This window comes from Dendrobates tinctorius, unplaced genomic scaffold (assembly GCF_039654945.1).
Source record: "Dendrobates tinctorius isolate UK_male_01 unplaced genomic scaffold, ASM3965494v1 ptg000024l, whole genome shotgun sequence".
Taxonomy (NCBI): domain Eukaryota; kingdom Metazoa; phylum Chordata; class Amphibia; order Anura; family Dendrobatidae; genus Dendrobates; species Dendrobates tinctorius.
The window spans coordinates 15,027,857-15,043,509 of NW_027361692.1; the positions used below are offsets into that span (position 1 = coordinate 15,027,857).

At 40.8% G+C, this 15,653-nt stretch overlaps 1 protein-coding gene across 1 annotated transcript in view; it reads right to left on the reverse strand.

Annotated features, from left to right (window-relative positions):
• Positions 1-15,653, reverse strand: part of COL19A1 (collagen type XIX alpha 1 chain) — a 1,445,738-nt gene that overhangs the window by 132,957 nt on the left and 1,297,128 nt on the right. Inside the window, exon 43 of the mRNA XM_073569423.1 lies at positions 9,299-9,343. Within this exon, the coding sequence (XP_073425524.1) occupies positions 9,299-9,343 (45 nt within the window). The remainder of the gene's footprint in view (positions 1-9,298; positions 9,344-15,653) is intronic.

Consider the following 15,653-nt stretch of genomic DNA (forward strand, 5'->3'; position numbering starts at 1 on the left):
TTTAAATGAAAGGGTGGGGGTTCAGTGTGATGCAAGCAATGGCTGACATTCTGCGCTCCTGATCTCACTACAGAACTGTATCTGTCTAAAACTAACCCATTACAGCAGAGCTGAACTTTGCCTTATTACAAGTAAATATGCAGTTGTAGGTCTTTTCTCATAGGACTGTCAGATCACTTATATGCACATCCCCCCTTTACTGGCTTTTTGAAAGATAGAACCTGAAGAAGTGTTAGTTGTAATCACACAAAGCTCTGCAGTGAGATAAGCAGAGTAGACTGGCAGTCACTACAAATCTCACCCTTGTAATGCGCCATTTCATCTATATATATAATCCCCAGTTGGGACTTCCGGTCACTGTCCACGAATCTCATAAGGCACTGTGGCAGTGCCACTTGCTGACTACAGTGCAGCAGCACAGCCAGAGGTCAGACACCGCCCACACATGTCACATGGTCATGATGTCATGACAGGTCCTTCAGCCCAGCTGCTATCAGTGGTAGTGAGGCTTGGAACGTAGACAGGAAGTTTAAGATCCCGTCAGGCACCTTCCTCCTAGGTGTGCGGTGTGTGTGGGTAGGAGCCGGGCAGGGTGGCAGTGGTGCCTGCTGCAGTGTGGGCAGCAATGACCTTCCTGTCTTCATCCAGTAGTGATCTGCAGAGCAGCGCCTGACAGTCTGCTGTGTATGGGAGAAACTGAGAGGAGAGTGCTGCTCCTGTTGCTGCTGCTCCTACTGCTGGGATGATTACAGCAGGAGAACTGACATGAGCTGGAGGCTGGGCTGCTGATGAGCTCACCCACAGCACTCACAGCCCTGGAGTCTTACACTGGCATGGATGCCAACGTGCAGATATCAGTATGGAAACCTGCTACACCACCATGAGGAGAGCAGTCAAGGTTCTCTGCAGAGGATTCCTGCTTTCCATCCCAGTAGATGGTGCTGCAGCATCAGACATTAAAGGGGTACTCCAATTTGACTATCTTATAATATAATCGCCAGTTGGGACTTCTGGCCGTTGTCCCCGAATCCCATAAGGCACCACGGCAGTGTCACTTGCGCAGGCGCAGTTAGTGACCATAAGGCCACAAACTGCACCTGCATAAGTGACATACAGGGCGGCATGGTGGCTCAGTGGATAGCACTGCAACCTTGCAGCGCTGGGGTCCTGGGTTCAAATCCCACCAAGGACAACATCTGCAAGGAGCTTGTATGTTCTCTCTGTGTTTGCGTGGGTTTCCTCCGGGTACTCCGGTTTCCTCCCACACTCCAAAAAATATACTGATACGGAATCTAGATTGTGATCCTATCGGGGACAGTGATGATAATATGTGCAAACTGTAAAGCACTGCGGAATATGTTAGCACTATATAAAAATAAAGATTATTATTATACACGTCTCTGCTATTCCCATGCAGGTGCAGTAACAGCCGCGTCATTACTACGCATGTGTGGGAATAGCGGTGACGTGCATGTCACTTGCGCAGGCGCAGTTCGTATCCGCAAGGCCATGAACTGTGCCTGTGCAAGTGACATTCACGTCACTGGCGCTATTCCTGGGCATTTGCAGTAACAGCCACAACTGTGTGCTCTACCCTCACATGCGCGGGAAAGCCGCGACTGTTACTGCGCCTGTGTGGGGAATAACATTGACGTGTATGTTTCACCGCACACCCGATCCGATAGCATCAGGCCTATTTCGAGTATAAAATAAGCTCAGGGAGATATGTCTGGCCCATAGTTTTTAACAGCTCATTTACATATTAAGAAAATTTTGGATATCTCTGGAATAAGACATCAGATTGCAGATGCCAAGGTATCAATTTATTCAGCTTTTTATGATCTGTCTGCATGCTCTTATAGACGGCTTAGGATGGTACATCCTACTGACAAACTCCCTTTAAAAAATCCACTTCAAAATGGCTTTATAATCCTTTTGAAAGTTGCCACATCTAATATTGATTTGAGCATTTTATGAGTCCAGCTCCAGTTACACTCATAAAATACTCGACTTAATGTCAGGATTAAACAGCCATCTTCACATACATTTGCAAAGTAAGTATGGTCTCTATATTACTGTCTACGGTTTGCACTGTAAGATCTGGTGCGTTATTATTTTAATACTAGATGGAGGCCTGATGCTATCACATCAGGAGGGCGGTAATGTCACAATGGGGGCAGGCTTTGCAGTATTAAGAATCTCCCCCCATGTGCTCACCTACCTATCCACTCTCTCTTTCCCCATGTGCTGACTTCTCTCATCTATGCTCTCTTCTTTGACCTGTCTACCCCAGGTGCTATCCCCCTTGTCTTCTGTCTCTCTCCATCCTGTGCTGTGTTTTCCCCTTGTGCTGTCCCGTTTGAGCTGTCTCCCCCCTGTGCTCTGTCTCTCTCACCCCTGTATGCTTTCTCTCTCCCCCATCTGCTGTCTTCTCCTCTCATTGTCTGTGTCTGACTGTGTACAGAACATACCACAGCTCCTGGGCATGGGAGGAAGCAAAAGACATTACTGACATTACAGCAGGAGGTCGCAGAGGATACATTTTGTGAGGTAAAGTATTGTTTAAAAACAGTCAGTGAAATATTTTACCTCACAAAATGAATCCTCTGTGATCCCCTGCTGTAATATCAGTATTGTATTTTGCTTCTTCACCCTCCCAGGAGATGTGGTATGCTCCGTACACGGTCAGACACAGACAATTTTTAAAATTAACTTTTGTTTGTGGGAAAACTCCTTTAATGTGAACGGCTTCCTCTGCCTGTAGACACGTTGCACATCTGCCACTGGGATCAGCTGAATGATTCACTGTGCCTGTGTGGAATTTGCACAGGAGCAGTAAATCAGACCGCCGTACAGCGTATACAGTGTCTGTGTGTGTGTGTGTGGTGTGATGGTGTTCTGAGGGTGGTACCGCGCAAGAGGTTGGTACCACCAGCAGTTTCCATATTGAGACACCCATCACTTGGGTGTCCCAATATGGCGGTCAGTACACTTCCGCCACTTGGAATTCTGGGATTCGGACACATCTGGATGGAACAGGATGTGAAGACATTACAAGGTAATTATATATATAGATATTTGTTTTTTGCACCAATGGAAAAATGTTCACAAGTTCATCTGTAAGGTTAGATGGCAGAAATGTTATTGCAATAAAAAACTGTGAAAAAAAGTCCACAGGTCCACTAATATAATTTTATAGAAGGTACCATATATACTTGAGTATAAGTCGAGTTTTTCAGCACTTTTTTTTGTGATGAAAACGCCCCCTCGGCTTATACTTGAATGAGGGTCCAGAACGTGGAGGGGGAGCGGCAGCGTCAGAGCAGCGGGTTGCTGTGGCTAAAGCCTGTGCCCACTGCTAAAGAGAAATGAATATTCACTGCACTGGCAATGAATATTAATTTCTCTGTAATAGCACGCAAAGTGCCAGCCACAGCAGCCGCCTCCAGCAGCTGCCGGACAATTACATGTCCCCGCAACTGATGAGAAATGAATATTCACCTCTCACCATGGGAGTGGAGAAAGGTGAATATTTATTTCTCTTAAGTAGCGGGGACACGTGACCACCAGCTGCTATGGCTGACACTGTGAGCGCTACTAAATAGGAATGAATATAACACCAAAAAGAACCAAAAAATCCCAAAACAAATGCCCACAGAAAAGCAAAAAATAGTGAACAAGCAAAAAAAACTTTCAAAAAATGGGCAAAAAAGTATGTTTAATTGAAACAATTTAAGATATATAAAACAAATATTGATCAATAATAAATAGCAGGAAAAACAAATACAGATACAAGACAAAGGTGGATGCACCTGGATATAATTAGCAATGGATCAACATTCTGAAAATATATTAACCGCATAGTCCTGGGGAATACATATGATGAATACATGGATCCAGCACAAAAGTCCAAATAAGATAAAGTGCAAGTGCTGATGGACAAAGTAAAACATTAATCAGATGATAAAGGACATATCCACATATAAAAACCTGTACAGTTGGATAATGAGTAATAGGACATGATATTATACAATACAGACCCTTAGTATACTACACATAATAAACCCAGGCATATGCAAAAATATAAATTAAGTAAACTAATGCATATTTACCGCAGTGTCGAAATTCCGGTTCCCCTCCATACCCGCTGCGCATTTCACAAAGAAAGCTTCATCCAGGGGATGAATATTAATTTCTCAGTAGTGGGGACAGGTGACCACCGGCTGCTACGGCTGACACTGAGCGCTACTAAAAAGGAATGAATACTCACAGCCCTCCACACACATAGTTCTGTCGTGGAGGTGGTGAGTATACCGGCAGCTGTGCTCTGCTTGTAAGCAGGCATGATGTCCCTGCTATGTGCTGCTTACAAACATAAATCAGCTGCTGGCACCGGTACAAGATGCTGCGAGGGAGCGCACGAAGGTGAGTAGAATGGTTTATTTTTTTATGTTTTTGATGGTGGCCATGCATACCAGGATGGGGATGGGGGCCAATCATACCAGGATAAGGATGGGGCCATGTATTCCAGGATGGGGCTGGGGGTTAATCATACAAGGATAAGGATGAAGAGCCATTCATACCAAGGTAGGGATGAAGAGTCATGCATACAAGGATAGGGATGAGGAGCCATTCATACCAGGGTAGGGATGAATAATAATAATAATAATAATACATTTTATTTCAATAGCGCCGACATATTCCACAGCACTTTACATTTCAGAGGGGATTTGTACAGACGATAGACATTACAGCATAACAATAATCACATAGATCATAACAGATACCAAGAGAAATGTGGGCCCTGAAGGGATGAAGGGATGAAGAGTCATGCATACAAGGACAGGGATGAGGAACCATGCAGACCAGGATAGGGATGAAGAGTCATGCTTACCAGGATAGGGATGAGAAGGCCATGCATACAAGGATAGGGATGAAGAGCCATGCATACAAAAATAGGGATGAAGAGCCATGCATACAAAGATAGGGATGAGGGGGCCATGAATACAAGGATAGGGATGAAGAGTCATGCATACAAGAATAGGGATGAGGCACCATGCATACCAAGATAGGGATGAGGAGCCATGCAGACCAGGATAAGGATGAGGGGGTCAATGCATACCCAGCTTTTACTCAAGTCAATAAGTTTTCCCAGTTTTTTTGTGGTAAAATGAGGTTCCCCGGCTTCTACTCGGTTGGCTTCTACTCAAGTATATATAGTAATTCAAAGTTGGATGGATTTAGAACAAGCATGAAATGGTAATTGACAAGGTTGCAACTAAGTATGATCCCTCTATTAACAAAATTTTGAAATCCATAGTTCCCTCAGTTATAAGTACAGACTGCAAATTAATCCATTGTTGTCTGATCTCTCAGTCATGTGTTGGATCATGAATATCCATAGTTCTGTATAGGAGCTGTATACATAAAACACATAAGAGTTTTTGTCTGCTATACACCAACAAAGTAAATTTAGTAAAATCCGTTCACCGTGGGCAGAATACAGAAGCCACAGCTGTTCCACCCTTACGCCTACAAGTATCTATAGTTTCTGATACTCCCAAACAAACCTCCTATCTATTCTCTACCACTTGGGCATGTTTTCTTCCCCATCCACACCCTCTTTTGTTCCCCGTTTGTATTCTTGTAATTTGAATTGTGACCTCTGTTTGTTATAACTCTTTTAATAAAAATGTTATCAAAGACAAAGTTGAACCAATAGTTGTAATGTCCCTGCTGTTGAGATTGTCACTTGGATTGACTTTTGATTTTATATAATCTAACATCTCAGTCTATACAACGACTTTGAATTATTTTAATATGACATATTTTGTCTTGATAGATGTAACTATGACCCTTCTAGCTCTATTTCAGTCTCCTAAGCTTCTAATTATGACAGTGTTTCAATAAAACATTAACACCATAAAATATCCTAAAAGACATATTACTCTTTTAAAACTTGATCAATCAGGCATGATAAATTCAGATTGTCCAGATCGTCTCCTGATATCATGACCATGGCTGAAACCACACCAAGAAAGATTGCATATGGCTTAAAGGGAATCTTTCACCAGGTTTTGCTAAGTAACGAGGGACTAGCCAGTAGAGATGAGTGAACATCATTGTCTCCCTCCTTATTCAGCAAGCTACTTTTGTAGCACTTACTAAAGAAGCTGCATCTGGAACCCAGAAATCTGGAGCGCTCCCGATGATCAGCTGTTCGGTGCTGCAGCTCTATGTGATCTTGCTGTGTGACAGTCACAACACACAGGCTCTCCATACATATGTTGTTAAAGTCATACAGCCATGACAGATGCAGCTGCGGCACCAAACAGCTGATCATCGGGAGCACTACAGGTATCCAGGTTCCTGATGTAGCTTCTTCGGTAAGCGCTATAGCTTGCCGAATAAGGAGGGAGCCGACAATGTTCGCTCATCTCTACTAGCCAGCTCACCCATACAACCTGCAATCCTTCGGAGCACACAACAGAGTTATTGCTGAAAATGGGAAACATGTAAAAAGGAAGAGGTAGCTTTACAGAATTAAGAACATACTGTAAATTGTATGGCTTATTTTAAAATCATGCTATAAATGATAATAAGCAACTAATTACAAAGGATCCGTTATTGAGAATAGATGATTTCACACCTGCCTCTGCTCAGTCTCTCTTCACAATGGCCTCAGCACATGCTCACTAAACACTTCAATACACAATAATGAGTTAGGATTCAACCATTTTGACTATGTTCATGTGTTGTTTCTTGAAACAATATGAAGTTAGAGTGTAAAGAAATCACAGTAGCAAGAGTAAAAATTGCAAGTTCTGGATTTTATTTTTAATACAAATCTTGATATGTAATATAAAAAATTGCCAAAATGTAAAAAAAAAATATTCAACACAAAACCTGATTTAAACAATCGGTCATTTTGTGTGATTATTGTCTCTTTAATGTGAACAATGGTATAGATAATATGGGATCATACTGTAGGTAGTGACACTATCCCATGATACTGATAAATTATCAACTAAAATCCATCATCTCGAGCCATATAAGCACAAATAAAATACTGCAATTTCTCTTGCAAGATGCAATTTGAAGAATATTGTGTTTGCTTTTGCTCTGCTTCCTTGGGGTAAAGATAATGACAAAATCTGATTCAGTTTCATCTACATAAACCTTATAAGAGCAGACACTCTGAAATCTCCATCTAAAGCCACTGCTTGTTTCTTTTTACTTTGACTTTATAAACTGTAAAATTATCACTAGGCTTTTTGTAAGAGTTGAACAGAAAGACTACATAATGAGCACATGCACAGTACATATGCTTTCAAGTAGCAGTTGTCAAAACACCAAATAATCAAAATAGATTGTTAGATGACCCACAATTGACTCTTCAAAGCTTGTCAACGGCAAAGAACCTATGAACCTCTACTAGAAAATCTTCAAAACAAGCTTTTACTGCAAACTCTTGTCGCCCAGTAAACTGGATAAACAGTGAAAGCCCAACAAAATGAAATAGAAGAGCAGCAAGAAAAACTGAAATTATATGCCGAATGCATTGCTACAAAATTGCTAAAACTATTGCTCCTATTATTAAATGATTAATTTTTCCATACTAAATAATATATTTGTTGACTTGATTGGAATAATTATTCCTGTCATAGCCCAAATTCACGCACTTATGATACATTCTGATAATTAGAGGGTAATACAGTGTTCAGTAGACCAAATAATCTATATATAGCCTAAAGTGTGCTTTCTACATATATCTGACATGTCAACCTGCGTCAGGCTGCTCAAAATCCTAAGGATTGGATGTGAAAAGCTGCAAGTAACCACTTATGGTAAAGCAAAAGTAGTAATATTCCATTACTATTCAAATTAATGAGTTATTCTGTAGTTAATGTTTTAGTTACGTCTCATAATGGGAGCTACTCTTTGCTTTTCCTCGTAGAGCGGGATCTCAATCTGCAGAACCCATGAAATCCATTTACCGAGATAAAAGAATCCTTTTAGGGAGAAAGGATATCATAGATTGCATTCTTATAGACCACATACGGAAACATAAACAACTATGTAAACAATGGGTTAATTTTAGACAATACATTCATAGTTTAAAGGGGGTTTCCACTTTTGATTTTTTTTAATAACCATGCCGTAGGCTCTAAAAAAAATTAAATCAATCATATGCCAATACATATGACGCTCCTCTTATAAAGCTGATCTTGATGTTGTTCATCCAGTTGGGACAAATATTTGCAGATAATTATTGGCCTCAGTTATGACCGATGCGTTGTTGCTGTGGATTGGCTGTAGTGGTCACATATTGATATAACAGGAACGGTATCTTCAGACTTTGAGTACTAGCATGACCAACCATCAGTACTCCAGTGTGGAAGGAGGGCGATGGGGTGACAGTAGCAGCCTTTTTCTGTCTGACCGTTTACATGCCACAGTTGTGAATCACAGCAGCATCTAGGAGATTAAACTACGGAAATTAGCTCCAACTGTCCTGCATCAGCTAAGGTTGTTCACATCTTGCAGAGGTTTCAATATTTGTATCACACATGATCGCTAAATGTGTGATATACCAAAAAGATGATGTGATAGGACATAAATGTGACTACAAGAGTTGTCAGAGAAGAATGACATGGAGGACTGAAGGAAATGTTGCAATTATGGCATAGAGGAAGAAACACCAATGATGTAAAGGAACTCTCCAGGCCCATTGAATGTTTAAGACATCCTCAACGTAGGGCACGGCAGTGATACAAAGATTAATTTCAGTTCAATAAATGAACACTTACTATGTAAATAACTAGTGACTGAAATACTAAAACAATAAATCCAGAAATCAATACTAAATTTCTTATTAACTGAACAAACACACAGAATGAATTGCATCCGGCTATTACCATATTGAAAATTAATTACAATGTGCAGATATTGGACATTCAGATACTGACGGAAGCTTAAATATAAAGAACTGAGGAGGCAAATTGGAGGATATGTTATGTTAGAATATTGAAGTGGGACTATTACATTCAAACCCAAGCTAATAAAATAACATGAAATATTTCATAGTTCGTGCCTCTCTGATGTGTTCAGATGGCAGTTTTCATAGAATTGAGTGAAGTAAATTTAAGGTCATAAACCCAACAAAATAAAATGACTAGACATATATTTTAACAATGCATATTTTGCTCAATATAGCAGTGAGATACAGTAATGGTAATTTATATTTGTTTTCTGCATTGCTCACTATTGAATTGTAAAAGATGCCAAAACTACTCACTGGTATCCCAGCAATTCCCGGTGGACCAATTTGTCCTCGATCTCCCTAGGACACAAATAATATACACAATTCAGTTTAGCAATCCAGAGCATGCCTTATTTATGAAACAAGAGAGACAAAGGATATATTTATGGCTCAAAGAGCAGCAGTTTGTCTTATACATTTTGTTATTGCTTAGTCAAGAATATAATTCATTAGCTAATCCAGCTGACACGTCTAATCTCTCCAGTCTGAATCCTCTATTATGCCTTTGTTCTACACATATGTAAACATTATTGCATGAGGATAAGTGAACCTCAGGGGAAGGAAGGCAGTTGTGAACCAATTTAACATGCCAAAGGTACTCTTGCGATGTATGCTTTCCATTAAAATGTAGACTTGTACAGTGGCAGAAAGGCTCTGAATAGTGCAAGGTAAATTAAAATGGATTAAGCAAGTAGGTGTCTGTGCCTTTTAGGAGCCCCCAGGTCATAATATGAAGCTTTGGGGATGTTCCCAGGAAAAATATGTCTGATTATATTTTCAATTCTTATTTCACTTCATGATTATTGATACTAAATATGAATCAGTGCTTTACTACGTTTCTATCTGTCTGTCTATCTAAAAACAAAAAGGTAAAGACAAATAGATAGAGTGTAAAACCTCAAAGAGCTACCAGTGCAGGGCCTAGGAAAGAGGTACAATAAATTGAGACAGGACTTTCAGATTTAGTAAAAAAGAAAAGTTGATTTATCTTCACCCAAATACCACATTTCAGATCTGCTTACTGGAGTCTTTTTCAAGCTATCAGTTTACAAGCAGTTACTATCTATCTATTTATCAATCAATATATCCCATATCTATCTATCTATCTATCTATCCATCTATCTATTCCATATCTATCTATCTATCTATCTATCTATCTATTCCATATCTATCTATCTATCTATCTATCTATCTATCTATCTATCTATCTATCCCCTATCTATCTACAGTGCCTTGCGAAAGTATTCAGCCTCCTGGAACTTTTCAACCGTTTCCCACATATCATGCTTCAAACATAAAGATACCAAATGTAAATTTTTAGTGAAGAATCAACAATAAGTGGGACACAGTTGTGAAGTTGAACAAAATTTCTTGGTTATTTTAATTTTTTTGGGAAATTCAAAAACTGAAAAGTGGGGCGTGCAATATTATTCGGCCCCTTTAACTTAATACTTTGTTGCGCCACCTTTTGCTGCGATTACAGGTGCAAGCCGCTTGGGGTATGTCTCTATCAGTTTTGTGCATCGAGAGACTGAAATTTTTGCCCATTCTTCCTTGGCAAACAGCTCAAGCTCAGTGAGATTTAATGGAGATCATTTCAGAACAGCAGTTTTCAGCTCTTTCCACAGATTCTCAATTGGATTCAGGTCTGGACTTTGACTTGGCCATTCTAACACCTGGATGTTTATTTGTGAACCATTCCATTGTAGATTTTGCTTTATGTTTGGGATCATTGTCTTGTTGGAAGACAAATCTCCGTCCCAGTCTCAGGTCTTTTGCAGACTCCAAAAGGTTTTCTTCAAGAATGGTCCTGTATTTGGCTCCATCCATCTTCTTATCAATTTTAACCATCTTCCCTGTCCCTGCTGAAGAAAAGCAGGCCCAAACCATGATGCTGCCACCATCATGTTTGACAGTGGGGATGGTGTGTTCAGGGTGATGAGCTGTGTTGCCTTTACGCCAAACATATCGTTTGTATTGTTGCCAAAAAGTTCGATTTTGGTTTCAACTGACCAGAGCACCTTCTTCCACATGTTTGGTATGTCTCCCCGGTGGCTTGCAGCAAACTTTAAACAGCACTTTTTATGGATATCTTTGAGAAATGGCTTTCTTCTCACCACTCTTTCACAAAGACCATATTTGTGCAGTGTACGACTGATTGTTGTCCTATGGATAGACTGTCCCACCTCAGCTGTAGATCTCTGCAGTTCATCCAGAGTGATCATGGGCCTCTGGGCTGCATCTCTGATCAGTCTTCTCCTTGTTTGAGATGAAAGTTTAGAGGGACTTGGTAGATTTGTATTGGTATGATACTCCTTCCATTTCAATATGATCGCTTACACAGTGCTCCTTGGGATGTTTAAAGTTTTGGAAATCATTTTGTATCCAAATCCGACTTTAAACTTTTCCATAACAGTATCATGGACCTGCCTGTTGTGTTCCTTGGTCATCATGATGCTCTCTGTGCTTCAAACAGAACTCTGAGACTATCACAGAGCAGGTGCATTTATACAGAGACTTGATTACACACAGGTGGATTATATTTATCATGATTAGTCATTTAGGACAACAATGGATCATTCAGAGATCCACAATGAACTTCTGGAGTGAGTTTGCTGCACTGAAAGTAAAGGGGCCGAATAATATTGCACGCCCCACTTTTCAGTTTTTGAATTTCCACAAAAATTTAAAATAACCAATACATTTCGCTCAACTTCACATTTGTGGTCCACTTGTTGATTCTTCACCAAAAATTTACATTTGGTATCTTTATGTTTGAAGCATGCTATGTGGGAAAAGGTTGAAAAGTTCCAGGGGGCCGAATACTTTCACAAGGCACTGTATCTATCCCATATCTATCTATCTATCTATCTATCTGTTTAATATCTATTTACAGTATCTATCTTATATCTATCTATCTACAGTTGTGCTCAAAAGTTTACATACCCCTGCAGAATTTTTGCTTGGCCTTTTTTCAGATAATATGAATGATAACACCAAAATTTTTTCTCCACTCACGGTTAGTGGTTGGGTGAAGCCATTTATTGTCAAACTACTGTGTTTTCTCTTTTTAAATAATGACAACCCAAAACATCCAAATGACCCTGATAAAAAGTTCACATATCCTGGTGATTTTGGCCTGGTAACATGCACAGAAGTTGACAAATGGGTTTGAATAATAATAATAATAAATTTTATTTCTATAGCGCCGACATATTCCGCAGCACTGTACATTTCAGAGGGGACTTGTACAGACAATAGACATTACAGCATAACAATAATCACATAGATTATAACAAATACCAAGAGGAATGAGGGCCCTGCTCGCAAGTTTACAGTCTATGAGGAAAGAGGTAGACACGAAAGGTGGGTGGTAACAGTTGCCCTGATTGTATGGACCAGCCATAATGTTAAGTGTGTAACAGTACAGACACAGAGGGCTAATGGATGCATAAAGCATGTGGGAGCATGATGCGGGGAAACCTGGTTATGGTAAAACTTTTGGCTGTGCCACACAGGGATAGATTAGGTTAATGTGTTGAGGCGATAGGCCAGTCTGAATAAATGAGTTTTCAGGGCACGCTTAAAATTGTGGAGATTGGGGACTAATCGTATTGACCTGGGAAGTGCTTTCCAAAGAATTGGCACAGCACGTGTAAAGTCTTGGAGACGGGAGTGGGAGGTTCTGATTATTGAGGATGTTAGACTCAGGTCATCAGCAGAGCGAAGGGCGCGGGTAGGGTGGTATACTGAAACAAGGGAGGAGATGTAGGGTGGTGCTGAGCCATGGAGGGCTTTGTGGGTGAGGGTAATAAGATTATACTGAATTCTGGAGTGGATGGGTAGCCAGTGTAATGACTGGCACAAGGTAGAGGCATCGGTGTAACGATTGGTGAGGAATATGATCCTGGCTGCAGCATTCAAGACAGATTGGAGAGGGGAGAGTTTGGTAAGAGGGAGACCGATTAGAAGAGAGTTACAATAGTCAAGAATGAATAAGAGAAACAGCAAGAGTTTTTGCAGAGTCAAAAGTAAGAAAAGGTCGAATTCTAGAGATGTTTTTGAGGTGCAGATGACAAGAGCAAGCCAGTGATCGAATGTGGGGGGCGAAGGAAAGCTCGGAGTCAAGTATGACCCCAAGACAGCGGGCATGTTGCTGGGGAGTAATAGTGGAACGGCTACTAAAGGTAACATAATCACCTGTGACCTGTTTGCTTGTAATCAGTGTGTGTGCATAAAAGCTGAGTGAGTTTCTGGAATGCAGACAGACTCCGGCATCTTTCATCCAGCCACTGAAATTTCCTGATTGTGAGTCATGGGGAAAGCAAAACAATTGTCAACTGATCTACGGGACAAGGTAGTTAAACTGTATAAAACAAGAAAGGTATGCAAAAAGATTTCCAAGGAATTGATAATGCCAGTCAGCAGCCTTCAAACTGTGATTAACAAATGGAAAATCAGGGGCTCTGTAAAAACAAAACCATGATCAGGTAAACCAACTAAAATGTCATCTACAACTGCCAGGAAAAGTATTTGGGCTGCAAACAAAAACCCACAAATAACATCAGCTGAAATACAGGACTCTATGAAAACTTGCAGCGTGGCTGTTTCAAGATGCACAATAAGGAGGCACTTGAAGAAAAATGGACTGCATGTTCAAGTTGCCAGAAAAAGCCATTACTGCGCAAGTGCCACAAAGTAGCTCACCTACAATACACAAAACAGCACAGAGACAAGCCTCAAAACTTCTGAAACAAGGTAATTTGAGAGCGAGGCGACCAAAATTGAACTTTTAGGCCACAACCATAAACATTACATTTGGAGAAAGGTCAACACCAAAGGAACACCATTCCTACTGTAAAGCACGGAGGTTGATCACTGATGTTTTGGGGATGTGTGAACTACAAAGGCACAGGAGCTTGGTCAAAGTTGAAGGAAAGATGAATGCAGCATGTTATCAGCAAATACTGGAGGCAAATTTGCAATCAACATCCCGGAAGCTGCGCATGGGACGTACTTGGATGTTACAACATGACAATGATCCAAAACACAAGGCCACGTCGACCTGTTACTGGCTACAGCAGAACAAAGTGAAAGTTCTGGGGTGGCCATCTCTGTCTCCTGACGTTAATATCATTGAGCCACTCTGGGGAGATCTTAAGCTCGCATTTCATGCTAGACAGCGCAGGAATTTATTGGAACTGGAGACTTTTTGAGAAGAAGAGTGGGCAGCTTTACCATCTGAGAAAATAAAGAACCTCATCCACAAATACCACAAAAGACTTCAAGCTGTCATTGATGTTAGAGGGGGCAATACACGGTATTAAGAAATGGGGTATGTAAACTTTTGATCAGAGTCATTTAAATGTTTTTGATAGTCATTATGATTTAAAAAGAGTAGTTTGACAATAAATGGCTTCACCCAACCACTAACGATGAGTGGAGAAAAAGTTTTGGTGTTACCATTAATGTACTCTCAAAAAAGGCCAAGAAAGCAAAATTCTGCTGCGGTATGTAAACTTTTGAGCACAACTGTATCTATCTATCTATCTATCTATCTATCTATCTATCAAAATGGAAAAAAATCAGGCAGCACTCCAGTTCAAGGAAAAATTGTGGGCTTTAATCCAGCACCAAGTGGTGCAACGTTTCGACCTCACAACACGGGTCTTTGGTGCTTGACAACTGGAGTGCTGCCTGATTTTTTTTCCATTTATATTTTTGTATTGGACAACCGCATTACTCAGGAAGTATTGCACCCAAAATCTGCTCAACTTTGTGCTGCTATCTGTCTTTTCTATCTATCTATCTATCTATCTATCTATCTATCTATCTATCTATCTATCTATCTATCCATCGGACACCGCATCTGGAGGCACGTTTGCTCCTCTCCTATATATTGACAAGCTCATTACCTTAGAGAGATCATTCTCCTCAATGCCTAAAGCACCATTGTCCTTTCTGATAGATGCCTATAAGCTCTACACAATCTATATACCACACGTAACTGAAGAAGGTCACATTGACCGAAACGTCTTTTTTCGTGTACTACAACAAACTGCCTTACAAGTACCTTTAAGTTGAGTGCTAGGTTCATATTTGTTGCTTTAACGGTTTGGGAACCTAACCTTAGCACCATCTTGAATTGTGCTCACAGTGTTTTTTCTATATGTTTCTGGTGAATGACTCCTTATGACTCCCTCCCTCTGGTTGTGCATGTGATAGAGGGTCTGTCAGAGGACTAGCACCAGACTTAGCCATCCACCTCTTGGCACAATCATACTGGGTCGAGCCTGCAGCAACTGCCAGTGTGGCGCCATGCGCAATGTGTGTGCTTTCCTAGCTCCAGTCAGGGTAGGTTAGTGGCATCCACCAGTGCAGTACTGTACGCAGGCAGTGCGCTAAGCCATTAGCGCAGTCTCTCCTCGGCACCACAGTTGTGTCGTCGTGCGCTGGTGTGTCTAGAGGGACTCTAACCCCGTGTCCTTGGGACAGAGTACTGTGACTGCACACCGGCGTCCTCTTCACCGTGGTCTGTGAGTCATAACAGGCTATGGCATTTACGTGCCATTATAGGTAGGCTCTGTGAAGCAACAGAGTTCGCCTCAGT